The following is a 27,460-nucleotide window of genomic DNA, read 5'->3' on the forward strand; positions in this document are numbered from 1 at the left end:
CCATATATACCAAAGGATACAATTTAAAAAAATGAACACACATGAAAAGGACAAATCACATTTCAGAACAGGAGGGGGATTCAGGGGGGGGGGGGGGGAAGGAAGGTAAGTGTCTGTGAATTGATGATATTAGAGGTGGGGAGAGTGGGACGTCTGTGAGCTAATGGTATTAGAGGTGATAATTGGGGAAGCTATCTTGGTAATGGGTAAGATAGTTTGCATATTTGTTCATTCCTTCCCGGAGAGTAGTTACATACTGCCCCTCAGACATAGCTACTGCCCCCTGATGTGGCTAGTTATCGCCTATCACCTGTACATGTGGATTCAATTAAAGCATCTCTATTACATGCTGTCATCCTGACCTTATATTTTAGGAGGGGTGGGTGTGTTCCTGTTATCCTTCAGGGAGGTTTTTGTAGCAGCCTTGATATCAGGATGTTCTAGTGCCACTTGAAATCAGGAGGCGCTTGCTTGCATGAGTACTCTGTGCTTAGCACTTCTTGGCTGTGTCTACACTGGCATGAATTTCCGGAAATGCTTAAAACGGAATACAATTCCATTTTCAGTTTTTCCAGAAAAGGAGCGTCTACATTGGCAGGCTGCTTTTCCGGAAAAACCCTTTTTCCGGAAAAGCATCCGTGGCCAATGTAGACGCGCTTTTCCGGAAAAGAGCCCCAATCGCCATTTTTGCGATCGGGGCTTTTTTCCGGAAAAGACTACTGGGCTGTCTACGCTGGCCCTTTTCCGGAACAGTGTTCCGGAATAAGGACTTATGCCCGAGCGGAAGCAGAATAGTTTTTCCGGAATAGCGGCTGATTTTGTACAGTAGAGCATCGTTGCTTTTCCGGAAATTCAAGGGCCAGTGTAGACAGCTCGCAGCTTATTCCGGAAAAGCGGCTGATTTTCCGGAATAAGTGGCCCAGTGTAGACACAGCCTTAGGTGTATTTCTGCAATACCAGCCCTGTTCTTGCCCAGTTCCGAGAGCAGCTTCTGCCTCTTGCTCATAGTTTGTCTTTTCTTTATATCAGTAAAGCTTTAACTACTATTTTAACCTAGGCCTCAGGCCTCATACCAGGCCTCTAACACAAGGGTGTATGTCTCAGGCTCTTTTCCTGTACTACAGTCTGTTTATCTAAAAATTACCTTGCTAAATACAATTCTATAGGGCTGTGACTGGGCAGAAGCTGGACAGAAGATTCCATGTTAAAATCAAGGCTTTCAAAATAAGCTTCCTCTCTAATATTTTAGGCAGGGCATCGAGCTTTTCTGGATTGGTATTAGATGGGTTTCCTTTGTATTGGAGAGACCATATAGACAACTGGGCATGGGACTGGGAACCAGGAACCCTTAAGCCCCAATTGCAGCTCTACTGCTGACAACTCTGTGGCCTTGAATGTGTTACTCAACCTCTTCCCGTCCTTGGCCATAAACAATGAATACGAATGTCATGATCCGACTTGTGCGTTCTGAGAGTGCAAATCTATGATGTGGACTAGCCCCTGGGGGAGATAAAGAGCCACATTCCCTAGTTGATTTGCGTGGCTAGCACTGGCCTGGAGGAGGAGAAGTCTGACTAATCACTTGTGCTTCTGAAAATCTTCTCCGGAAACACCAAAGATTCTGCCCTAGCTCAGCTGTTCGGGGCCTGAGTATTTGGAGCATTTTCTCTTTGCAGTTGCTGCAAAGCTCTGCTTGGTCACACTGACAACAGGAAGTTCCTAATTACCATAATATGTCCTGGGTCTGGTACTGTTTGACATTTCACTAATGACTTGATAGCCACATGGAGAATGTGCTCATAAAATCTGTGGATGACACCAGCCTATGGTTGCTAGCACTTTGGAGGACAGGATTAGGATTCAAAATGGACCAATTGATCTGAAATCAACTAGATTCAATTCAGACCTGAAAGTTGTGGTACTTGAGCAAAAAACCTTCAAAAGCAGACTGCAGGTGAAACTGCAAAGCTGCAATTCGTAGGCAAATTTGACATTCACACTGGGGTGAGTCTGACCAGAGTCTGGGAGGAGCTGGCTCTCTCTAAAAAGTAATTTCCCCCCTTTTGATGTTCTCACCTTCTCATCCTCAGGAGTGGCCATGTGCATCCTGATTGGACTGGCCTTGTTAGCCACTGGTCCTCTGAATAGTAATGTCACAGTCCCATCTCCACAGGTATGTATGTATCCCTGCCAAATGGAAGTTTCCACTTCATGCATCTGACAAAGTGGGCTCTAGCCCACGAAAACTTATGACCAAATAAACTGGTTGTTTTTAAGGTGCCACAGGGCTCCCTCACTGTTTTTCCTGTTTGTGATATACAACACTCCTATTAGTACTCCCCAGAATAATATTAGTCTTTTTCTCCACTGTATCACATGCTGACTCATAGTCAATTTATGATCCACTGTAACCCCTGGCTCCTTTCCAGCAGTATCATCACCAAGCTATAAAACACCCTATAAAACATGTAAAACACCTGTTTTATAGCCAGGCATTTGATTGTTTTCCTTCCTAAGTGTAGCTTTGCATTTGTAGTGTTACTGAGTGTCCAGAGCGGTGTGAAGAGCTCCCCGACTGGTTTTTGTTTGTTATTATTCTTGACAGCTGATTCGTGTCCATTTATTCTTTTCCATAGACTGTGAGTTTTGACCAACGTACATGAGAGGGGGCGTTGCTGGCACAGGATGGCCCTTATCACATGAATAGATATGCAGGGGAATGAGCCTTGATGGTGTAGCTGGTGTGGTTAGGACCCGCAATGGTGTCACTAGGGTTGATGTGTGAACACAGCTGGCTACACGGTGTTGCCAGTTTGGGTTTGGTTCCTGGGGGAGTGTTTCTGGTGGGGGGGGGGGTACATTTCAGGTTGGGGGCTGACTGTAAGCGAGGACTGGTCTGTCCCCCACGGTCTGAGAGAACGAGGGATTGTTGTCCGGCATAGGCTGTAGATCCACGATGCGGTGCTGGAGAGGCTGAAGCTGGGGCTGTAGCTGGGGCAAGTGGTGTTCTGTTGCTTTCTTTGTTGGGTCTGCCCTGGGGTTCCCCACATGGGACCCTCACCTCCACCATGACCGCGTCTGGCTCTTCGTCACTTTGCACAGGCCCCAGCGAAGCAGGAGTGAAGTCGGTACCAGCGTCTGTGCCCATCAGGAGGCTGAAGCCTGAGCCCTGCTGCACACATGTAACGGGCCCGCGGTGTGGGGCCCTACTCTGCTACCCCCATCCCGCCCCGCCTGCCCCCTATGCCAACCTCCCGCTGCCCCCCATCCTGCCCCGCCTGCCCCCCATGCCAACCTCCCACTGCCCCCCACCCCGCCCCGCCTGCCCCCTATGCCAGCCTCCCACTGCCCCCCATCCTGCCCTGCCTGCCCCCTATGCCAGCCTCCCGCTGCCCCCACCACGCCCCGCCCCGCCTGCCCCCTATGCCAGCCTCCCGCTGCCCCCCATCCCGCCCCGCCTGCCCCCTATGCCAGCCTCCCGCTGCCCCCCATCCCGCCCCGCCTGCCCCCTATGCCAGCCTCCCGCTGCCCCCCATCCCGCCCCGCCTGCCCCCTATGCCAGCCTCCCGCTGCCCCCCATCCCGCCCCGCCTGCCCCCTATGCCAGCCTCCCGCTGCCCCCCATCCCGCCCCGCCTGCCCCCTATGCCAGCCTCCCGCTGCCCCCCATCCCGCCCCGCCTGCCCCCTATGCCAGCCTCCCGCTGCCCCCCATCCCGCCCCGCCTGCCCCCTATGCCAGCCTCCCGCTGCCCCCCATCCCGCCCCGCCTGCCCCCTATGCCAGCCTCCCGCTGCCCCCATCCCGCTCCGCCTGCCCCCTATGCCAGCCTCCCGCTGCCCCCCATCCTGCCCCGCCTGCCCCCTATGCCAGCCTCCCGCTGCCCCCCATCCTGCCCCGCCTGCCCCCTATGCCAGCCTCCCGCTGCCCCCCATCCTGCCCCGCCTGCCCCCTATGCCAGCCTCCCGCTGCCCCCCATCCCGCCCCGCCTGCCCCCCATGCCAGCCTCCCGCTGCCCCCCATCCCGCCCCGCCTGCCCCCCATGCCAGCCTCCCGCTGCCCCCCATCCCGCCCCGCCTGCCCCCCATGCCAGCCTCCCGCTGCCCCCCACCCCGCCCCGCCTGCCCCCCATGCCAGCCTCCCACTGCCCCCATCCCGCCCCGCCTGCCCCCTATGCCAGCCTCCCACTGCCCCCATCCCGCCCCGCCTGCCCCCCATGCCAGCCTCCCGCTGCCCCCACCCCGCCCTGCCTGCCCCCTATGCCAGCCTCCCGCTGCCCCCACCCCGCCCTGCCTGCCCCCTATGCCAGCCTCCCGCTGCCCCCACCCCGCCCCGCCTGCCCCCTATGCCAGCCTCCCGCTGCCCCCACCCCGCCCCGCCTGCCCCCTATGCCAGCCTCCCGCTGCCCCCACCCCGCCCCGCCTGCCCCCTATGCCAGCCTCCCGCTGCCCCCCATCCCGCCCCGCCTGCCCCCTATGCCAGCCTCCCGCTGCCCCCATCCCGCCCCGCCTGCCCCCTATGCCAGCCTCCCCCTGCCCCCCATCCCGCCCCGCCTGCCCCCTATGCCAGCCTCCCCCTGCCCCCCATCCCGCCCCGCCTGCCCCCTATGCCAGCCTCCCCCTGCCCCCCATCCCGCCCCGCCTGCCCCCTATGCCAGCCTCCCGCTGCCCCCCATCCTGCCCCGCCTGCCCCCTATGCCAGCCTCCCGCTGCCCCCCATCCCGCCCCGCCTGCCCCCTATGCCAGCCTCCCCCTGCCCCCCATCCCGCCCCGCCTGCCCCCTATGCCAGCCTCCCCCTGCCCCCCATCCTGCCCCGCCTGCCCCCTATGCCAGCCTCCCGCTGCCCCCCATCCAGCCCCGCCTGCCCCCTATGCCAGCCTCCCCCTGCCCCCCATCCCGCCCCGCCTGCCCCCTATGCCAGCCTCCCCCTGCCCCCCATCCCGCCCCGCCTGCCCCCTATGCCAGCCTCCCCCTGCCCCCCATCCTGCCCCGCCTGCCCCCTATGCCAGCCTCCCGCTGCCCCCCATCCCGCCCCGCCTGCCCCCTATGCCAGCCTCCCCCTGCCCCCCATCCCGCCCCGCCTGCCCCCTATGCCAGCCTCCCCCTGCCCCCCATCCTGCCCCGCCTGCCCCCTATGCCAGCCTCCCGCTGCCCCCCATCCCGCCCCGCCTGCCCCCTATGCCAGCCTCCCCCTGCCCCCCATCCCGCCCCGCCTGCCCCCTATGCCAGCCTCCCCCTGCCCCCCATCCCGCCCCGCCTGCCCCCTATGCCAGCCTCCCGCTGCCCCCCATCCTGCCCCGCCTGCCCCCTATGCCAGCCTCCCGCTGCCCCCCATCCAGCCCCGCCTGCCCCCTATGCCAGCCTCCCCCTGCCCCCCATCCCGCCCCGCCTGCCCCCTATGCCAGCCTCCCCCTGCCCCCCATCCCGCCCCGCCTGCCCCCTATGCCAGCCTCCCCCTGCCCCCCATCCTGCCCCGCCTGCCCCCTATGCCAGCCTCCCGCTGCCCCCCATCCCGCCCCGCCTGCCCCCTATGCCAGCCTCCCCCTGCCCCCCATCCCGCCCCGCCTGCCCCCTATGCCAGCCTCCCCCTGCCCCCCATCCCGCCCCGCCTGCCCCCTATGCCAGCCTCCCCCTGCCCCCCATCCTGCCCCGCCTGCCCCCTATGCCAGCCTCCCCCTGCCCCCCATCCTGCCCCGCCTGCCCCCTATGCCAGCCTCCCGCTGCCCCCATCCCGCCCCGCCTGCCCCCCATGCCAGCCTCCCGCTGCCCCCATCCCGCCCCGCCTGCCCCCTATGCCAGCCTCCCGCTGCCCCCATCCCGCCCCGCCTGCCCCCCATGCCAGCCTCCCGCTGCCCCCACCCCGCCCCGCCTGCCCCCCATGCCAGCCTCCCGCTGCCCCCCATCCCGCTCCGCCTGCCCCCTATGCCAGCCTCCCGCTGCCCCCATCCCGCCCTGCCTGCCCCCTATGCCAGCCTCCCGCTGCCCCCCATCCCGCCCCGCCTGCCCCCTATGCCAGCCTCCCGCTGCCCCCATCCCGCCCTGCCTGCCCCCTATGCCAGCCTCCCGCTGCCCCCATCCCGCCCTGCCTGCCCCCTATGCCAGCCTCCCCCTGCCCCCCATCCCGCCCCGCCTGCCCCCTATGCCAGCCTCCCCCTGCCCCCCATCCCGCCCTGCCTGCCCCCTATGCCAGCCTCCCCCTGCCCCCCATCCCGCCCCGCCTGCCCCCTATGCCAGCCTCCCCCTGCCCCCCATCCTGCCCCGCCTGCCCCCTATGCCAGCCTCCCCCTGCCCCCCATCCCGCCCCGCCTGCCCCCTATGCCAGCCTCCCCCTGCCCCCCATCCTGCCCCGCCTGCCCCCTATGCCAGCCTCCCCCTGCCCCCCATCCTGCCCCGCCTGCCCCCTATGCCAGCCTCCCGCTGCCCCCATCCCGCCCCGCCTGCCCCCTATGCCAGCCTCCCCCTGCCCCCCATCCTGCCCCGCCTGCCCCCTATGCCAGCCTCCCGCTGCCCCCCATCCCGCTCCGCCTGCCCCCTATGCCAACCTCCCGCTGCCCCCATCCCGCCCCGCCTGCCCCCTATGCCAGCCTCCCGCTGCCCCCATCCCGCCCCGCCTGCCCCCTATGCCAACCTCCCGCTGCCCCCATCCCGACCGGGCACGGTCTCCATGGCAACTCATGGCGCCTGGGAAGCACGGCATGCTGGGAGGCATCGTCCCCATGGCAACCCTCAGACATCACATTGTCACTTCCGGGTCATTCACGCCCCTCCCTTCGCCACGCGTCAGCCGGAGCCGCGCTCGATTGGTCCCCTGGCGGGGAAGTCCCGCCCCCACTTCCGGCCGGCCGGGGGCTGACAAGATGGCGGAGCTGCAGGGCCGGCTGGAGGCGCTGGAGCGGCGGGTGTTCGGGGCCGGGCCGGCCCGCGGGCCGCGCCAGGTGCGGGGCTGGGCGGGCTCCCCCCGGCTGGGTCTGACCCCGGGGCGCGGCCCCTCCCCCCGCGTCGTGGGGCCCCAGGGGCGGGGCTGTTTGTCCGGCCTCGCTCCCCCCGCGGGTGCTCCCAGGGGCCCCGCCCTGAGCGACGGGCCCGGCCGGCAGAGCCCCCGGGTGGGGGCGGAGCCCTGGGGCCCAGAGCGCGAGCGGCCCCTCAGTCCCGCCGGGGGGGGCGAGCGGGGGCCCGTGCGCGTGGGGGGCAGCGCTCGAGGGACAGGCCCCGCCCCCGGGCCCGTGCGCGTGGGGGGCGGCGCTCGAGGGACAGGCCCCGCCCCCGGGCCCGTGCGCGTGGGGGGCGGTGCTCGAGGGACAGGCCCCGCCCCCTGGGCCCGTGCGCGTGGGGGGCGGTGCTCGAGGGACAGGCCCCGCCCCCTGGGCCCGTGCGCGTGGGGGGCGGCGCTCGAGGGACAGGCCCCGCCCCCCGGGCCCGTGCGCGTGGGGGGCGGCGCTCGAGGGACAGGCCCCGCCCCCTGGGCCCGTGCGCGTGGGGGGCGGCGCTCGAGGGACAGGCCCCGCCCCCTGGGCCCGTGCGCGTGGGGGGCGGCGCTCGAGGGACAGGCCCCGCCCCCTGGGCCCGTGCGCGTGGGGGGCGGCGCTCGAGGGACAGGCCCCGCCCCCGGGCCCGTGCGCGTGGGGGGCGGAGTCGAGGGACAGGCCCCGCCCCCCGGTCCCGTGCGCGTGGGGGGCGGAGTCGAGGGACAGGCCCCGCCCCCGGCCCGTCGGCCCCGCCCCGGTTTCACGAGCCCCCTTCCTGGCAGGTGGTGGCCGGGCTGGGGACGGTGCAGGCGGCGCTGGGGAGCATCGCGAGCAAGAGGGAGAGGATCAAAACCCTGTACAAGAAAAGTAAGTCCCGCCCCCCCCCCCATTGCAGCCCCTGGGCTCGTGGGGGGCTGGCGGGCTGTGTGGCGGGGAGTGTGAGAACAGCCTTCCTGATGGCTCCGGGGGGCACAGGAGGGAGCCGACCCGCTGGTCCCTCTCCCCAGGCTGGGAGTGAGGAATCGCCTTGGTTCCTGTCTTGTCAGCTCCCAAACCGACGGCTCAGCCTGATTCCTTCCCAGGGCCCTGTGCTGATCACCGGGGTCAGACCCCCTCAGATCTGTGGGCCTGGTGTCATCAGCAAGGGATGTGCCTGCTTCGCCGTGCTCAGTGTGTATCCACCTGCAGCACGTCCAGGCTCTGGCTTCTCCTGCTATTCGAGCTCATTTCTCTCTCTTGGGTTTTAAGGACAACTCCGCTTGCAAGCGGCCTTGGGATATTTGGAACCGAAGGGAGGAACAGCTTGCTGTGCCTGGAGGGGGCGCTTCAGCATAACTTATGGGTCTTGCTTTCTGGTGGAAAGGAAAGGCCTTTCAGAGGGAGGGGCAGGAGTCTGCCACAAGTGAGCGCTCGGTGCCCTCCCTTCAAGGATGAGCTGTGGATTCTGCTGTTGAATTCAAAACTGGCTAATGTGAGACGTAGCGGGTTAGTGGGACTTTGTGTAAATAACGGGATTTTACATCCCAGTTAACCGATGAAAGGGGGGTGAGCTGCTCCTCTGCCCGCTGCTGGGCAGGAAAGCCCTGCCCCCCAACAGGCTTTGCTCTGAGAGCAGTGGAGCGGCCTCTGTCTGTGGGGCCCCGTGGGGCTGGAGCAGCCTACCTGTGGCAGGAGGGGAGCTGCTCCAGCCCCACTGGCGAACCCTAACTGGTAAGCCCTCACATCCCTAGCAACGGGTGCCTGTTGCGCTTGGGCCGTGTGTGCGCACGCTGTTTTAATAAGATCAAACAACGGGGGCAGCAGTGACTGGACTGTTGAGTCACAAGCCGTTTCCCTCTGAACCCCGCTGAGGGAATCTCTGCATCTTCGTCGCCTGAACGGCTGTCTAATAGCCAGCTCAGGTGTGTCAGCTCTTACAGGCAGCCTGTGTCACTCGGATGTTGTATGAATCGCTGTGAGAGTTCATGGTAGTGTAGAAATACTGTAGCTGCTGAGTCTCTTTAACAAAATCCTGCAGTAAGTAGGAAATTGTGACTGGCAGTGCTTCCAGAACTAGTCACTTCTCCTCTTCTCCCTCCCTTTAACCTACATCTGATACTAGTTGAAGATCTAATGAAGTACCTGGATCCTCAGTATATCGATCGAATGGCCGTTCCCGATGCCGTGAAACTGCAGTTCATTTTAGCAGGTAAGGCCTGGAGCGGGAGGGTATCTTCATTCCCCCAGAGCTCCAAAGACAAGTTGGGGGTGGGGAGTTTTAATTGAATGCAGCTCTCTTCATCTCTCAGTCATGGGCTTAGACACCCTCATTTGGTGTCTAGTCGTCCTCAGTAAACTGGCTACTGCTTCAGTTCCCTGGGAATGCACCTCAGGCCGTGGAGCCGGTCGCTGTGCGAGGAGTGCTGCTCAGGCTACCCCTGAGTGTTTAAGGAGTGACATCGGTTCCCTCTGCGCCTTGGCTCAGAAGCTGGGGGGAGAGGGGTGTGTGGAATTACTGTTGGAAGTCCAGCATCTGTTGGGGTAACACAGCTGCTCTATAAACACTAAAGTCCGTGTTGTGTGGCATTGAGTATCCAGGCGCAGAGGTTCTAAACCCGGCCAGGTCTCACAAGGGGCCTGAGTCGCCCCCCACTCCCTGTCGTAGGAATGTGTGACAGAGCTGGCAGCATGTGCTTTTCCCCTGGCCGGCTTAGTGAGGGCCCTCCTGAGTTCTGTTCCCGGCTCTTCCCTTGGCTTCCTGTGTGCCGCCTGTGAGCTTCGATGACCCGTCTGATGCTGCCTACCCAGAGAAGGGTGGGGGGTGTTTGAGACAGGCACCGAGGCTCTTGGCTGGAAGGGGCGCTAGTCATGCAAAGCCTCGTGGGATGGAGTCTTTGGGCTGCAGGTAGGTTTGATCCCGGGTGAGGAGGGGAAGCTGAGCCAGGCCAACGAATCGACTTCTGTTTTCTAACGTGTGAAGGGCTGAAGCAGGGTTTCCTTACACGTCTCCTGGTCTGTCTTTAACCAGAGGAGCAGTTTATCCTGAGCCAAGCCGCCCTCCTGGAACAGGTGCACAGCCTCCAGCCGTACCTGGACAGCGCCCACATCAAAGGTAACGAGCGCCGTCTGCAGCCTCCCTTGCCGGAGCTCAGTCCAGTGGCCCCTCCCGGTGTCCTTCGCACTGCGAACGGCTGGAAATGGCGCCTCCGGTCCCCACAAGCCAGTGTCTGAGCGTCCAGCTCAGAAGAGTTTGCAGCCTGGGAGGCTGGAGGCGCCCGAGCAGCGTTCAGAGCAACGCACAGCGTGGCGTGGCTGCCAGCTTCACGGCCTGGCCTTGAGTGGCGTGTATCCCTCGGCCGCGGCACTGCCACTGAGTGTCCCCAGGCCCCGCTGCGCTGGCTGGACTGGGGTGCTGGCAGGGACCGGTGGGGCAGGTGGGCAGCCGTGTTTGTCCTCCGGCCATTCTGAGCTGTGACCGGCTTCACCTGCCAAAGCCGCGCATTGAGCGAACCCCGAAGGGAAGGGTGTCAGTGCGCTCGGAGACCCTCGTCTCTTGACGTTGGGAACTGTTCCCTGGGTGTCGGGGCTGGGCAGCGCCTGACTTGTTCTGTGGCTTTCAGCTGTTCCTGACCATGCTGCCAAGCTGCAGCGACTCACTCAGATCCACATACAGCAGCAGGTAGGGTGAATCCGTTCCATGGCTAATTACAGTGGGCAGGGACGGGGCCTCTCGTTAACCACAGGGAATGCTGGGCACGAAGGGGGTAACTGGCAGCACAGGCCAGAGCCCTCTGGCTGTGAGGATGGACAGTTTATTTCTGAGACATTGGGCTCAGTTTGTCCCGGAACGTGCCGTGAGTCAGCAGAGGTTTCTGCTCAGGAGCCTCGGGGTACAAAGGGCCAGTGGCTCGCCCTGCAGGGAGTAGCAAGGCGCTCTGCTGTCGCGGCGATGCTGCCATTTCCTGCCCCATCCTGCCGGCTCCTGTGCTAGGGGTGCCTCGTGCTTGGTGTTCCCCACGCCTCATGTGCTGGGCCGTTGCTGTGACGGTCAGACGCTTTCTGCAGCAACCCCCCACCGGCCAGATGCTAAGCCAAGCTCTGCCCTGGGCCAGGCTCTTCCGCTGCCTCAGTTTCCCCAGGATAGTTCCCTTCCTCGCAGGGCTGGGAGGTAGGAGCCCTGCAGGGCTGTGGAGCTGGAAGGGGAGGTATCCAGGCCAGGTGCCACTGCCTGTCTGCTCACTGAGAGCTTCCTTCTGCTGCAGGACCAGGGTGAAGCCGTCACCGAGAACGTCCGGGCCCTCCTGGAAGACTACAATCAAATGGTATCCTTTAGTCTAGGGCCACGGGCTCTGCCCCAGCCGGCGTGGGGCGCCGGCCACTTGCAGGGCCATGCTCGGTCTGGATGTAGCTGGAGCAAGCGGCAGACAAGGGCTTTCAGGGTTCTGCAGCCCAGCCGCTCTCTTAGGTAGCTGCCTACTCTAGCCCTGGCTTTGAAAAGGGGGAGCCGCCTGCGTATGGAGCTGTCCCCTCCGGCGCATCCTCTGTGGGGTGCAAGACACCGCGGGGGGTGTTACCCTGCAGCTTCCAGTCCTCTGAGGGCCCAGCTAGCCTCATCTCCCTCCCGGGGGCGGCTCTAGGAGCTCTCACGTGGGGCTAGAAACCCTGAGGCCTGGTCCCACAACAGCAGAGGTGATGGGACGTTGGCCTCTCCATTCTGACAGCCCCGAGCCCAGGGCTAATCCTGCCCTGGAGCTGCCAGCCTGGGGGTCCCTTGGGCTGCTGAGCACGGAGAGCAGCTGCCGGAGCTTCGTGGCTCTGCTGCCTTCAGCATGAGAAGTGGGGAGCCTGAAGGAAGGCCCTGGGCCTCTTCCCGGGGTGCAGCAGGGTCGGGGGTGGGCGGTGGAGTTCCAGGGTGTCGGGGGGCTGTTCTGGCTCTGTACCGAGCCTCGCTGTCCTCGGGGACCCTAGAATCCCAGCTCAGAGAGACTCCTCCGGCTCGGCACAGGGCTTCCCTGGCCTGCAGTCTGAGGGCTGCGCCCGGCTGGCGGCAGCGCAGGGCTCAGACGCCTCAGGTCCAGGTCAGCGGAGCCTGGCGCAGGCGGCGGCCCCCGGACAGGTCTGTGCTCTCTGCCGGACGGGTCAGGCTCTGGGGCTTTGCCTGCCTCTGCTTCGCGGCCGGGTCTGTGCCACCCTCTGCCCTTCTTCCTTAAAAGCTGCCTGCAGACGCTGCTGCTGTCCAAGCAGTTCGTGCAGTGGGATGAGATGCTGGCGCGGCTGGAAGCGGCCAGGCAGGTGACGCCTGTGGCGGAGTGATGGCCGTGCTGTGTTGCCTGGAGAAATGCTGCCTGGTGCCCCAGGGCAGCACCGAGCCTGGGTGGGCTGGGGGGGATGCAGCTGTGTTCGCACTGCAGGTCCCAGGATGCACTGCTCCGGCCTGGCTGCTTGGAGCAGAGCACTGCATGCTGGGATTTGTAGTCTGTGCGATGGAGGTGGCTGCCCGTGCTGCCAGCGGCTCTTGTAGCCCACGTTGGCCTGTGGGCTGCACCTTGTTCTCCTCGACCTTCTCCAAAATGGAGCTCCGTGCCCGGTGCCCTGTTAGGACTGGGCTGTCTGCACTGACCTGCCCTTCCAGGGAATACCTTTGCCGTCTAACTTATTCAGCCTCCCCGCTCTGCGCGCTGGGTGGGACGTGAGGGAAACGGATCCATCACCCTTACTTATGGTCCTGAATAAAATCCTAAAACCTTGTCTGCAGGTGGCTCGTTCCCTGTTCCTTGCAAACTGCCGGAGTCCTGGTAAGCCCAGGAGAACGGCCGGACTGCGCCAGACCAGAGGTCTGCCTGGCCCAGTGTCCTGTCTGCCCACGGTGGCCCGTGCCACTGCCCTGGAGGGAGTGAACAGGACAGGGAATCAGCGAGAGATCCCTCCCGTCACCCATTCCCCGCAGCTGGCCAGCAGAAGCCAGGACACCATCCCTGCTCATCCTGGCTAATAGCCATTGATGGACCTGTCCTCCAGGAACTTACCTAGTGTTAGTCTTGCCCTTCACAAAATCCCCTGGCAAGGAGTTCCGCAGGTTGGCTGTGTGCTGTGTGAAGAAATTCTTCCTGTTTGTTTGTTGTTAGCCTGCCACCCATGAGTTTAATGGGGTGACCCCCTAGTTCTTATTCTCTGCCTGACCTTATTCACTTTCTCTGCACCCGTTGTGATTTTTCTGGTTTCTCAATCCCCCCTTAGTCCTCTCTTCTCTGAGCTGAGGGGTTCCGGTGTCACTGATCTCACTGCAGGGGGAAGCTGTTCCATGTCCCCCCATCACGTTTATTGCCTCTTTTCTGAATGAGACGGTGCTGCTAGTGGCCTGTGAGTGCCAGCGGGGCATGCGGCTGCCGCCAGCAGGATGAAATCCCCTCCCTCCCGTACCTGCAGCTAGCCCTGCGGCGGGGCTCACGACGCGCTTCCTCCCAGCAGGGCCGGGAGGTGTGTGCGTAGCTGAACAAACAGCAGATGCTGCTGCACCGCCTGGCAGAAGCGGACCTCACTAGCACCAGGCAGCAAACCAGCCTGGTCTCTAGTATGGGATGCCTGTGCCCATCTGCTGCTCCCAGGGCAGTGGGGGGGCTGGCTGAGCTGGTCTGGTGGTTGGTGCATGTGCCATTAGGGGCTGCAGTCAATGCCGCCTGTGGCAGGACACTAGTCCCCTCCCCTCACAACGGGCAGGTTCCTCTAACGCTCCCCCCTGCTCTTCGCACAGGGCTGCGAGCCTGGGAAGTCCTGGGCAAGGTTCTGCCCCGCCCCTCCTTTGCAGCTCAGCCCCGGGAGGGAAGATAGGCTGAGATGCCTGCAGGGTGAGGCTTCTCTCCTGGAGAGGTGCCGATAGCTGGCGAGAAGCGCAGCCTGTGGGTGCAGGGCCCAGGGTGGGCTGACAGGCCCCCAGCCCGCCAGGAGCCGCTGCATGAGCGGGTGACCTGAGGTTGCAGGCTGCTCGGTGCCAGGGCTGGGCAGCTTTCTCGCTCCCTTTCCGGGGTGCCCAGCGCGCTCTACCCCTGCGCATCCGTGTGCGACCTCTGGGGGCTGGTACGATAGTGAACCCCTGGCACGTCGTTCAGAAGGGTGAGTCCTCTGTCCCCTGGGGGTGGCTTTCAGAGGCCATTGGCGGCAGGGGTGGGGCTCGTGCACAGGAAGGAGGCCAGTGCCCTGCCTGGAGCAGCCTGGGACAGGGCACCAAGACCTTGGTGGCAGAAGCTGATGTAACCTCCCCTCCCCCCATGGAGGATGTGGGAGCAGCCATGCTCGCCTGTGTTCTGGCCGCCAGGGAAGCTGCTGGCTTGTTGGGAGTCCTCTGCCCTTCCCCCTGCTGCAGCCCTTTGAGGAGACGGATGCTTCCTGGCCTGCCCACGCTCACTCACCTGCTCCAGGGCTAACCCTGAGCTGATCCAACGATCACCCAGACAACCCAGGTGCTCTGAGGTTGACGAGACGGCCTCTTTACTTCCCAGACACATAGGAAAGAACCAATTGAAATGATCGAAAAGGTCACCGCCACTGTAAATGCGTAGGTGGTGCTTCTCTGCCGCCCTTGGGTGCCTGGGACGTAGTGTTGGTACCTTGCTGGTTGCTAGGCTTGGGCTGTGGGTGACCCACTGGTGCTGTCTGTACCACGGCCCAGCAGAGTAGCTGATCTACTGGTTACCTCCCAGGGAGAGGAACCAAGGGAGGAAGGTGAGGGCAGCCCCTGGCTGGGGGCAGGGCTGGAAGTTGAGCAGTTTCTGTCTGGTATCATGGAGGAAGCAGCCTAGGCAACAGGCTGGGATTTAGGGGCCCAGGCTCCCCCATCTCAAGGGGGGCTGAAGCTTCCTAGGCCTGCCCTGTAACCAGATTCCATCTGTGCTGGGCTGTATCCTGGAGAAGCAATACGCTCCCTCTGTTCTACTGGCTGGGGGAGTCTGTTCGTGCCACTACGGGGTGCAGGAGACGGGGGAAAGTTGGGGGAACAGGTGCCCCATTCACCTTTCCTGGAATGGCCCTACTGAGGAAGTCGGCTAAAGAGAAATGAAAAGGTGCTGGGCCAGACATGAAATCCCAGCAGGCTGCATGGAAACTTTTGAAAGGCTCTGTGATAGAGCCTCAACCTAAATATATCCCTCCCCACCTCCCATACACCCCACATTAAAAAACATCTGAAAACCAAAAATTCAGCGCCTTGGCTAAACAAAGAGAAGCGGTGAGAGAGAAAGTGGAAGTTACATCCTAATGAGGAAAATAGAAAGGAGCATCCGCTCTGGCAAGTGACGTGTACAATTTAGGCCAGAAAAAATGTGAAGACGAACTCGCCAAAAACTCAAAAAGCAATCGGAGAAAAGAGAAGTACACAAGAAGCAGGAACCCTGCTAACTAACCAGTGGAGCCCTGGTCCATCGAGATGCCAAAGGAGCACTCATCCATGATAGGGTCATTGCAGAAAAGCTAAATGAATTCTTTACATCTGGCTTCCCTGCTGAGGGTGTGCGGGAGATTCCCAGACCTGAACCGCTCTTTCTAGGTGACAAATCCGAGGAACTGTCCCAGACTGAGGTATCGTATGGGGAGTGTTTGGAACAAATTAATAAATTACATAGTAAGTCCCCGGGACAAGACGGTACCGCCCAAGAGTTCTGCTGGAACTCGAATGTGAAATTGCCGACCTACGAACTGGTATGGGACCTATCGCTTAAATCCGCTTCTGCACCAGCTGACCGGAGAGTAGCTAATGTGTGTTGCATAAAAGCCTCCGCCCGAGCTATTACTTGATTTGCACATCAGTTTTTCTGGAAATGCATTAAAGTGTAAGGTCCTGCCGACACACGACTTAGAATGACAAAACTTGCTGCTGACTGCATTGCTGTGAGCACTGTTTAAGGGGGGCGGTTGTTTTCTAAGTCAGTCAGATGCTGGGCTCTGGAAGGTATCTTTGGATTTGTACTTGTCTCTGTAACTTTCAGCTCCCTTGCCTTTTACATTCTGCACCTTGTTGTAAGACTCTTGAGCTTTGCAACTTTGTAACTCAGCCACTTTGCTTTGTAAGTTCAGAAACCTACAGTCAGAGCCGGCCTTAGGGGTGGGCCATGACCGAATTTCAGCCCCGCCTCCTGAATCCTCCCCCTTAGGTTTCCCTGGTTACTCCCGACCCCTTTTTTGTTGTTTTTGCTTGACAAATTTTTCCCAGCTTTTTTTTTTTTTTTTTGGTCCAGTATTTTTTTGGAAACCATCTGGCAACCCTACGGGTGACCCGGGCAGTCGCCTGGGGCCACCAATTGGTGAGGACCGGCCCTGCCTACGGTAAGCTTGGTGATTGCTGAGCCGTGCAACTTTGTAAGCTTTGTAAATCTCAGCCCCTTTGCTCGTAACTTGCTCTAAGCTGCATTCCCCCTGCGCTAACAGTGTGTGAGAGAGTGGGGCGTGTTTGGGGTGAGGGAAACAGCGAGGCTAACCATGTGGAGCCAGGCGCCTGGCGGTGACACAAGGCTGCCCTAAGCAAAGGACCCGGACTGAAGGAGATGTGGGCATGTTCCTTGGTGAGGAAGGTGGAGGCAGGAGGTCCCGTGTGTGAGTGACGGGAGCTGCCCATTTCCAATATAAGGAGAGATCCCCGGCAGAAGCCTTGTTCTGACCAGCTCCATGGCTAGAAGCAAACCTCCAGAGTCACTCTGCCGTGGCTCCCTCTGCAACCCTTTGCCTGTGTGAGTGTTTGCGGGCCTGAGTGAATGTGGCGGGGAGGGGGTGAGAGAGAGCTCAGTCCCCTTGGCTACGTCTAGACTGGCAGGATTTTCCGCAAATGCTTTTAACGGAAAAGTTTTCTGTTAAAAGCATTTGCGGAAAAGAGCGTCTAGATTGGCACAGACACTTTTCTGCAAAAGCACTTGGGCCAGACACGTCGGCATCTCCAGTCCAGCCGTGCCCCTTGGCACATCCCCGGGCACAGGGCCCCAGACTCCTTCCTGTCCCCACCCTTGGTGCCCTCTGTCTGCTGCCCAGAAGCCACATGGGCGGCACTGCCAGCTCCCCCCGGGCCCTCTGCCAGCCTGTCCCAGCCATGCCCGGGAAGAGAGCGAACGGCGTCGGGACAGGCCAGTCCGTCTTGGGTCCCTGCCTGCACGCCATGGGCAGCCAGCAGCAGGGCCCAGCGTGGGCAGGAGCAGAGCCGAGGGGGTGGCTGTGCCCCGGTGCTCCCGAGCCGTGGCATGGAGAGGGGCAGCGCCCGCTTTGGCGCCGGACTCATGGCTCCGTTACGACTCGATGACACCTGCCCCGCCCCTGCAAAGCTGCACAGCGGAGAGACGCTTGCTCCACCACAAGCTGCCCCCAGCCCTGCCTGGAGCTGGCTCTGCTCAGGCCCCTGGCCTGCTGGTGTTGCTGAGGTCCGAGCCCAGCAGCCCGCAGGGACTCGCCAGCCAAGGTAGGGACTCGCCCGTGGAACCAGACCTCAGGCAGGACCCTAGGAGGGGCGTGCAGGGGCAGCTGGAGCTGGAATTCAGTCCTCAGCCTCCAGTGCAGCGAGGGGAGGGGAAGCCAAGGGGGCTGGCCCCAGCGTTGCACCCCTGCCCGGCTGTTTGCTCTAGTGCGCTGGTGCCGTGGCATGTGTCACCGCTCAGTTCTCCAACCGGGCACTTGGAGTGTAGCTATGGGGGCCGGCTAGCAGAACAAACTCTGGAAGAGCCTGTCTCTGTCACTCCCAGAGACAAACTTGTCCAGTCTCAGTTTCCCTGTGACCCAAAACAAAAGATGATTGGTCGCTGCCACCACCAAGTGTAACTACAAATATACAATAAACCCTTTCCCAGGGAAGAGATCACTCGGAGGCAAAGCTCTCCCTCCTCCCCCAACCTCCGCTTCACTTGGACTTGGGAAAACAAGCGGAGATAATCTGCAGAGAACAACGGGGCTCTGGTCCTACCAGGTAACTTAGGCACGTAGGTTTAAGGACACAAAAATCAACTAATACTGGTTAACCAAAACAAGAAGAAAACACTTTTATTATCAAAACAAGACAACTGTTGCAAGCGTAGTAAATGACTGGGTGTTAAAAGCCATGGAGTGGAATAGACTTAGGGAGAATCCCTGGGCTGTAATCCTTAGTTACAAAAGAGAAAACAATTAACCAGCTCAGACGTCATTTCCAAACCCCCAAACAAGGAAAACAACAAAACCTGACGGACTATCTCAACTTTTCCCTACTTACACATTTCCAGGAGTCTGTACCCGGGAGAGCCCGTCTCCCACATTAAAGTATTTTAACGTTCTTGTGTTAAAGTATTTGCGCAAGAGAGCGTCTACCCCGGCATGTGCCTTTGCGCAAGAGCGTCCATGCCAGTGTAGACGCTCTCTTGCGCAAGAAAGCTCTGATGGCCATTTTAACCATCGGGCTTTCTTGCGCAAGAAATTCATGGTGCCTGCCTACACTGGCCTCTTGTGCAAGAACAGTTGCACAAGAGGGCTTCTTCCTGAGCGTGGGCATCCTAGTTCTTGCGCAAGAAGCCCTGATTTCACACATTAGAACGTCCGTGTTCTTGCGCAAGAACTCGCGGCCAGTGTAGACAGGCAGCATGTTTTTGTGCAAAAGCGGCTGCTTTGACGCAAGATCGCGCCAATGTAGACACAGCCCTGCTGTCTGGGGAAAAACTGCTGCTTGCTCCAAAACAAAGGGGGAAAACCTCTCTGTCTGAAATTCCTTATCTGCCTTTCATTGGCTGAATGCCCAAAGGCCCCTTCCTCAGGCGCTTCGCCACAGTTAGCTTAACCCTTTCCAGACTCTCCTTTGCAGCTCCTATTCCTGACACCATGGCACCCCCTCCATGGCACAGTGCCCGGTCTAAGGCAATGTCACGTTACTGGATTTTAAGGGGAGCCGCCAGATCACTGCTGCACCCGGGTGGATGATTGCCCCAAAAGTGTATACAAAGGGGGCCATGTGAGGTGTCACATGAAAGCGTCTGTTCTACTGATTCTGTGTGTGCTCTTCATGTACTTGTATGAAATCTGTGTGTGGAGTTAGACACATGGACTCTGCAAGGAGTGCTCAGCCAATGGCTATGCTAATTAGCAAGGAGACATGAATACACATCTCAGGAATGTGACTGGTACCTTAGGGCTACCAGCATGGAACACAGGGATGGGCCACTGACCAGATGACCTGCTGCAGCCAAGAAGATGCCAAGAGGGGAATATAAGTGCCATGTGGCACCCTCCATCTTGGTCTTCAGCTCAGCTCTTAATCCCAGAGGCAGCCTTGCAGGGAACCACGAGTCAGGAAGAACCGTGGACCCGTCCTGACATAGGATATACACCAGAGACTTTTAAGCCAGCAGTTATAACATCTCTGCTAAGAGCCTGCATCGAGATCTGGGTGATTCGATGCATGTAATGTACGATCCTTTAACAACCTCACTCTCAGGCTTTTCTTTCTCTTAGTAATAAACGTTTAGATGGTAGATTCTAAGGCTGCGTCTAGACTGGCAGGATTTTGCAGAAATACTTTTAATGGAAAAGTTTTTCTGTTAAAAGTATTTCCGCAAAAGCGCGTTTAGATTGGCAGGGATGCTTTTGCGCAAAAGCATCCGTGGCCAGACTAGATGCAATTTTGCACAAGAAAGCCCCGATCGCCATTTTAGCCATCGGGGCTTTTTTGAGCAAAACAGTTCTTCCCTGTCTACACTGGCCCTCTTGCGCGAGTATTCTTGCACAAGAGGGCTTTTTCCTGAGCGGGAGCATGAAAGTATTTGCGCAAGAAGCCCTGATTTTGTACATTACAAAGTCAGTGTTCTTGCGCAAATTCAAGCGGCCAGTGTAGACAGCTGGCAAGTTTTTGAACAAAAGCGGCCGCTTTTGTGCAAAATCTTGCCAGTTTAGACGCACTCTAAAGGATTGGCTCAAAGCGTAAATTGACCTGGTCCAAGGTCCAATTGACATGGTCCAAGATAACCCCTCCCCCAGCAGTTCCTGGGCCATGGCACCCCATGCCCAGCGGCGCAGCTCCCGTTCCATGGTGACCCACCCCCAGCAGAGCAGTGGCCCAGTGACTGGAGAGAGGTGGCCACAGAGCTCCACAGGCTGCCACCCCCCCTCCGCCCCGGGGAAACGCCGCCCAAGGGAGCCGTTTGCTGAGTGAGTTGCTCAAAGGGTCCCCTCGGGCGGCCGCTGGCTGGGCAGAGCCGCTGGTACGTGGCAGGGACCCTGCAGCCAGTGGAAACAGGGTCAAGAGCAGCCTCTCGCTGCGTGGGCACAGCCACGCCCGGGCTGCTCTCGGACCCACCCCCAGCCTAGGCCACCTTCCCGCCCCTCCAGGCCCCACCAGCTGCTTCCCGGGCTCCCCTGGCCACAGCACCTGGGCCCTAGACCTCCCACCCCGGGCTGTCCCTCTTGGCCCTGGCACGTCTGGGAGCTGCGTGCTGCTGGTGCCAGGCCTGGGGCCCCTCACGCACGTGCCCTGTTGCCCATGCTAGGAAGCCCCGGTTCCCTCCCTGCTCGGGGCCGTGGCTCAGGCCAGGAATAGCTGCTGGGTTTCATGTGTCTGGCAGGGGCACCGAGCCCTTCGCCCCCAGGGGAGTCTCGCTCCAGGGAGGCCTGTGGCAGACAGCAGCACGCCTGCTGCCGCCCGGGCCCACCCCCGCACTCCAGCCTCCGCGCCAGTCCGCTGCTCCCTCCCCAGGCAGGAGGCTGAGCTGTGCTGGGCTGGCCGGGGCGGTCTCCCTGGGCTGACGCTGTCGCCGCCCCCAGACGTGCAAGCCGCAGTCCGCCGCTGCGGCGGAGCGGCCGGGCTGTGCACGCGCACCTGGCACTAGGCCAGCAGGACGGGTTTGGTGCCAGTGTGGGCCGGGTCTGCCCAGGGGTGCCCATGTTGTTCGGCAGCATACGGGCGCTGGGCCGGTGTGTTACTGCCTGATTGCTCGTTAGTGCTGCTCTCCGCACGTGGCATTGGCATTGTCGGGCTGCCCGGCCCACCGGGCACACACGGGTTTGTTGCTGTTGGGCTGCCCGGCCGGGCTGGCACCGAGCACGCGTGGGTGTGTCGTTGTCAGGCTGCCCGGCCGGGCTGGCACGGGGCACACACTCAGCCCAAGATTCACTCCCGGGCCCTGTGACCCATGGGTCTGGGCACTGCATGGCCTTGGCTCGGGGTGCCACTGTGCTGTGGGTCTGGGCACTGCGTGGCTGTGGCTTGGGGTGCCGTTGGGCCGTGGGTCTGGGCACAGCATGGCCGTGGCTCGGGGCTCTGCTGGGCCGTGGATCTGGGCACCGCGTGGCCGTGGCTTGGGGTGCCGTTGGGCCGTGGGTCTGGGCACAGCATGGCCGTGGCTCAGGGCGCTGCTGGGCCATGGGTCCGGGCACCGTGTGGCTGGGGCTTGGGGCTCTGCTGGGCCGTGGGTCTGGGCACCGCGTGGCTCGGGGCTCTGCTGGGCCGTGGGTCTGGGCACCGTGTGGCCGTGGCTTGGGGTGCCGTTGGGCCGTGGGTCTGGGCACAGCGTGGCCGTGGCTCAGGGCGCTGCTGGGCCATGGGTCCGGGCACCGCGTGGCTGGGGCTCGGGGCGCTGCTGGGACGTGGGTCTGGGCACAGCGTGGCCGTGGCTCAGGGCGCTGCTGGGCCATGGGTCTGGGCACCGCGTGGCCGTGGCTTGGGGTGCCGTTGGGCCGTGGGTCTGGGCACCGTGTGGCTGTGGCTCGGGGCGCTGCTGGGCCGTGGGTCTGGGCACCGCGTGGCCGTGACTCGGGGTGCTGCTGGGCCGTGGGTCTGGGTACCGCGTGGCCGTGGCTTGGGGTGCCGTTGGGCCGTGGGTCTGGGCACCGCGTGGCCGTGGCTCGGGGCTCTGCTGGGCCGTGGGTCTGGGCATTGCGTGGCCGTGGCTCGGGGCGCTGCTGGGCCGTGGGTCTGGGCACCGGGTGGCCGTGGCTCGGGGCGCTGCTGGGCCGTGGGTCTGGGCACCGGGTGGCCGTGGCTCGGGGCGCTGCTGGGCCGTGGGTCTGGGCACCGGGTGGCTGTGGCTCGGGGTGCTGCTGGGCCGTGGGTCTGGGCACCGCGTGGCTGTGACTCGGGGTGCTGCTGGGCCGTGGGTCTGGGCACCGCGTGGCCGTGGCTTGGGGTGCCGTTGGGCTGTGGGTCTGGGCACCGGGTGGCCGTGGCTCGGGGCGCTGCTGGGCCGTGGGTCTGGGCACTGGGTGGTCGTGGCTTGGGGTGCCATTGGGCCGTGGGTCTGGGCACCGGGTGGCCGTGGCTCGGGGCGCTGCTGGGCCGTGGGTCTGGGCACCGCGTGGCCGTGGCTTGGGGTGCCATTGGGCCGTGGGTCTGGGCACCGGGTGGCCGTGGCTCGGGGCGCTGCTGGGCCGTGGGTCTGGGCACCGCGTGGCCGTGGCTTGGGGTGCCGTTGGGCCGTGGGTCTGGGCACTGGGTGGCCGTGGCTTGGGGTGCCGTTGGGCCGTGGGTCTGGGCACCGGGTGGCCGTGGCTCGGGGCGCTGCTGGGCCGTGGGTCTGGGCACCGGGTGGCCGTGGCTTGGGGTGCCGTTGGGCCGTGGGTCTGGGCACTGGGTGGCCGTGGCTTGGGGTGCCGTTGGGCCGTGGGTCTGGGCACCGGGGGGCCGTGGCTCGGGGCGCTGCTGGGCCGTGGGTCTGGGCACCGGGTGGCCGTGGCTCGGGGCGCTGCTGGGCCGTGGGTCTGGGCACCGGGTGGCCGTGGCTTGGGGTGCTGCTGCTCAAAACTGTTTTGTTTTTCCATTGAGAAAGGGGAGCGGAGAACCCCGATTCCTTGCAAATCCACCCGGCCAACACCAGCCCCTCCCCCTTTGCCCTGCCGTGGGAATCGCCCCGCGGGCCCCCTCCCCCTTCAATCCCCGTGGGAAAATGGGGGGGGGGAGTTTGTAAAAGTGAGAGGAAACGTGGGACTCGCCCCCAACGAACCGCCGCTCCCGGCAAGCCCCGGACAAAACTTTGTTCTGAAATAAAATCCTGCCCCGGCGCGGGTGGGGAAACTGAGGCCCGGAGCGGGCCACTCGGCCCGGGGCAGGCTCAGCACGGGGGGGGGGGCGTGTGAGGGGCGGTCCCGGGGCGCCCCAGATTGGCAGGGCCGTGCTCCAATGGGGCTCCGGCCGCCCCGCGCCGGGCCGGCGCCGCCTCCGGCCGCCCGAGCTGGGCAGGGGCTCGCCCGAGGCTCGCGGCGCCAGGAGCGGGGAGCGCAGCGCGGAGCCGGCCGGCCCCATGGCGCGCCCGGCCCGGTGAGCCCGCGGGAAGGTAAGCGCCGGGCGCCACGGGGATGGGCCGGGTGGGACGCGGCGCGCCCGGGTCCGCGGGGCCGGCCTGGCTGCTCGGCGCGGGGGGCAGCGGGGCCCGTGCGGGTCTCCCGGGGCGGAGAGAAACTTGGAGCCGGGCGCGGGGCGGAGGGTGCACCCCTACGTGTCCCAGCACCTGTGCCGGCGACCTCCCCATCCCTCGGGGCTGCCTTGTGCGGGGCAGCCTGGCACTGGCGGGGCAGGGCTGGGGCGGGATAAGGGGGCACCGATGGGGCTGCATTGGGGGGGAGGGGCAGCCTGGCACTGGAATAACACGGAGCAGAGGCTGGGGGGGGGGGGGCGAGATGGGGGCACCAGTGGGGCTGCCTTGGGGGGAGAAGCCTTGCACTGGAGTGGCAGGGGATGGGGGCACCAGTGGGGCTGCCTTGGGGGGAGAAGCCTTGCACTGGAGTGGCAGGGGATGGGGGGCACCAGTGTGGCTGCCTTGGGGGGAGAAGCCTTGCACTGGAGTGGCAGGGGATGGGGGGCACCGGTGGGGCTGCCTTGGGGGGAGAAGCCTTGCACTGGAGTGGCAGGGGATGGGGGGCACCGGTGGGGCTGCCTTGGGGGGAGAAGCCTTGCACTGGAGTGGCAGGGGATGGGGGCACCGGTGGGGCTGCCTTGGGGGGAGAAGCCTTGCACTGGAGTGGCAGGGGATGGGGGGCACCGGTGGGGCTGCCTTGGGGGGAGAAGCCTTGCACTGGAGTGGCAGGGGATGGGGGGCACCGGTGGGGCTGCCTTGGGGGGAGAAGCCTTGCACTGGAGTGGCAGGGGATGGGGGGCACCGGTGGGGCTGCCTTGGGGGGGAAGCCTTGCACTGGAGTGGCAGAGGATGGGGGGCACCGGTGGGGCTGCCTTGGGGGGAGAAGCCTTGCACTGGAGTGGCAGAGGATGGGGGGCACCAGTGGGGCTGCCTTGGGGGGAGAAGCCTTGCACTGGAGTGGCAGGGGATGGGGGGCACCGGTGGGGCTGCCTTGGGGGGAGAAGCCTTGCACTGGAGTGGCAGGGAATGGGGGGCACCGGTGGGGCTGGGGGCCACCTGGCGCTGGAGTGGCAGCGGGTCTTGGCTCAGCATTGAGGCCGGAGGGGGATCTGGGCGCGAGAGGCCGACCCAGCCGTGTCCATCCCTCGGTTGGCGCTTTGCTCCTGCCGAAGGGCCGGGGGGAAGCTGAGACGCTCTGATAAGCTGCTTTTTCCCTGGCTGGGTCCAGTCCCTGGCCGGGGGGGCTGAGCGAGTGACTCGGGCCCGTGTCAGGCTCCCAGCGCCGAGGAACTTGGAACTGGCCCCGGTCCCCTTGGCAGCTGCTGGGTTTATCGGCCGCCCCCCGGCCCTCCACTTCCAGCCTCCTTCCCTGCAGGGGCCCAGGCGCGCTCTGCCTGGTGGGCCCTGCGCTGGCACAAGCAGAGAGCTGGCTGCCCGGGGAACGCCCCCCCAGAGCTTGGCAGGGCTGGGGCGCTGCTGCCTGGCATGGGCATCCGTGCAAGGGAGCCCAGCCTCTGGGCTTCTGCCCCGTTGCCCTGGGTCCTGCCCCAAACCGGCATGTCCCTGGGCATTAGCCACAGGGTCTAGCGTGGGAGCCAGGCCATGGGTGGTGCAGGAGGAATGGGTCAGACCTGCAACAACGTGTGTGCGCCCATGGGGCATGCACACGTCTCCCTGGGTGCAGCTGGTGCGGGCCCCGTATCACTTAATGGGTCAGGACCCCCTTAGCCACTTCTCCCGCTGCCCTGTCTCTCTCTGCTTGTGCGATGGTTGTGTTCTAAGTGCGCAGTCCCTGCCCCAGCTGCTGGCGGAGTGTCCCTCGCAGAGAGCGGTGCAATCAGGGTGTGTGCGGGGCCGAGCTCCGGGGGGATCAGCCCAGGCACTGGTACCGTTGTTTATGGAGCCGTTCTCCGGGCGGTGACTGGGCCAGGAGGCGGCATTGGAGGTGGCTTGGATTGAAAAGCAGCTACTTACAAACATCACACGTGGGTGTGAACGCACGGACCCGTGGGAGTGTGGGTGTGAACGCATGGACCCGTGGGAGTGTGGGTGTGAACGCACAGATCCGTGGGAGTGTGGGTGTGAACGCACAGATGTGTGGATTCACGTGGGTGTGAACGCACGGATCCGTGGGAGTGTGGGTGTGAACGCACGGATGTGTGGATTCACGTGGGTGTGAACGCACGGACCTGTGGGAGTGTGGGTGTGAACACACGGATCCATGGGAGTGTGGGTGTGAACACACGGATGCGTGGATTCATGTGGGTGTGATTGCACGGATCCGTGGGAGTGTGGGTGTGAACGCACGGATCCGTGGGAGTGTGGGTGTGAACGTACGGATGTGTGGATTCACGTGGGTGTGAACGCACGGACCCGTGGGAGTGTGGGTGTGAACGCATGGACCCGTGGGAGTGTGGGTGTGAACGCATGGATCTGTGGGAGTGTGGGTGTGAACGCACGGATCCGTGGGAGTGTGGGTGTGAACGTACGGATGTGTGGATTCACGTGGGTGTGAACGCGCGGATCTGTGGGAGTGTGGGTGTGAACGCACAGACCCGTGGGAGTGTGGGTGTGAACGCACGGACCTGTGTGTATATACCTGTGGGCATAAATGCATGGACCTGGGTGTGTGTACGCCTGTGGGCGTGAACACATGGACCCATGTGAGGGACATGCCTCCTCCCCCTCACTCCTCCCCCCACCACAGTGATTTTTCCCCGTGCTCTGTTCGCTAAAGGAAAATGCGTCTCAGGGAGCTGTCTGGCTGGAGGACGTGTCCAGCAGGAGAGGAACTTCCCTTGTTTCCATCCGCCCCAGCATGGCGTCCCCCTCCCCCGAGATGAGTCTGAGCTGGGTGTGGCTCTGGGGCATGTCTGTGTCTGGGGGGCTGGGTTCTGTCCATCTTGCAGGTGGGCTAGGAAGTGGGGAGCGCAGGGGACTGCCCCAAACACGCCGTACACCAGGCCCTGCCCCGGCCGGCCGGCGTCCCTGCGCTGCCACACACCCAGCAGTAAGGATCGGCTCCAGCTTGCGGGGGATCTTCGTGGCCCCTTTGAGAGAGGGTTCGGAGTCGTGGTGTTTTCAGTGGGTTAAAGGGTTCCCGTGCGTGCCACCGAAAAGCCCCAGGGGGGACACTTTTTCACGTAATTCGTAACTTTCCTTTTCGGATGCAAAACCAAAACTGGCTCGGTCCTTGCAACGCCCAGCAGCGTTTGGCTTTCAAAGCAAAAGAGAGTGGTTTGTGTCTGCAGCCAACACCCCCTGTTTTCCAAGCCTCCTGCTCCGAGACAAGTGCGGGCTACAGGCGGAGGGACGTGAAAATAGCCTCTCTGCCCCTCCCAGAAGTGTGAAAATTCGGAGCCTGGCTCGAAAGCGCCTTTTCTCTGCAGTGTGACGCACACGCTTCTGGGGCAGGGCCTGTCTTGCTCTTCTGCCTTTGGACAGCCCCGAGTGCGACAAAACATTCACATAAGAAAGTGTCACCAGCTCTCAAGAGCTGCACAGCTTCCACCTTGCCCGTGTCGTTAACGTGGTGCGTCCAGGCTCTCACTCGCAGAATCTCCGCACCCCGCAGCCGCGGGTCCGTCTCTCCCCCGCCGCTCAGGAAGGTGCCGCTGTCTTACAGCGGTGTTGTTTCACCGGTGGTCTGGCCGAGCTGCCACTGCAGTCAGTGGAGGGGCTGACTTCAGTGTGACTTGGATCAGCCCCAAGCAAGCCCACGCAGGGAGGCTACCGCGTCACAGGCATCGACCAGAAGCAGGTGACGGCTGGTTAAACTAGGCGAGTGTAAAGAGGGCGGGGTGGAAGGCTGCTTTCAGCCGCGCACACGGAGTTCTGGGTTCAAGCGCTCAGCAGAAATATCCAAGCCGCATTGTGGGCCACACAGTGACGTGCGCAGAGTGGTGAGCAAAACTGCAGCCGACTTGAGAGAGGGCTGGACAAGGAAGCTGAGAACGTGGCGGTGCTCCCCTGTAAATCAGAGGCATGCCCTTACATGGGATAGCATACTCAGGTCTGGTCCCCTGGTCTGCAAAAGGCTGGAGCAGAAATAGAAACAGGCCTGTAAAAATGTCTGCAGGCCTGGAGAGGTTTCCATAAGAGGAGAGCCAGGAAAGATCCTGGCTAGCACGCAGCGTGTGCAGTTCTGGGAGAGCGGGAGGAGGGGAGCAGGTCCCTGGGCACCTTTTTACCTGGTCTCATAACACAGGAAACAAGGTGACATCCAGCAAAACTGGAAAGCAACTCA

At 62.6% G+C, this 27,460-nt stretch overlaps 1 protein-coding gene across 1 annotated transcript; it reads left to right on the top strand.

Annotated features, from left to right (window-relative positions):
* Nucleotides 1-6,778: 6,778 nt before the first annotated feature.
* On the top strand, nt 6,779-12,688 carry LOC102450344 (dynactin subunit 3). The gene is made up of 7 exons (XM_075915762.1): nt 6,779-6,931; nt 7,744-7,828; nt 9,063-9,149; nt 9,969-10,052; nt 10,561-10,619; nt 11,203-11,262; nt 12,164-12,688. The coding sequence occupies exons 1-7, from the start codon at nt 6,854-6,856 to the stop codon at nt 12,251-12,253; spliced, it is 543 nt and encodes a 180-aa protein (XP_075771877.1). The 5' UTR covers nt 6,779-6,853; the 3' UTR covers nt 12,254-12,688.
* The last annotated feature ends 14,772 nt before the right edge of the window (nt 12,689-27,460 follow it).

Source organism: Pelodiscus sinensis, unplaced genomic scaffold (genome assembly GCF_049634645.1).
Source record: "Pelodiscus sinensis isolate JC-2024 unplaced genomic scaffold, ASM4963464v1 ctg162, whole genome shotgun sequence".
In the NCBI taxonomy this organism is placed as follows: domain Eukaryota; kingdom Metazoa; phylum Chordata; order Testudines; family Trionychidae; genus Pelodiscus; species Pelodiscus sinensis.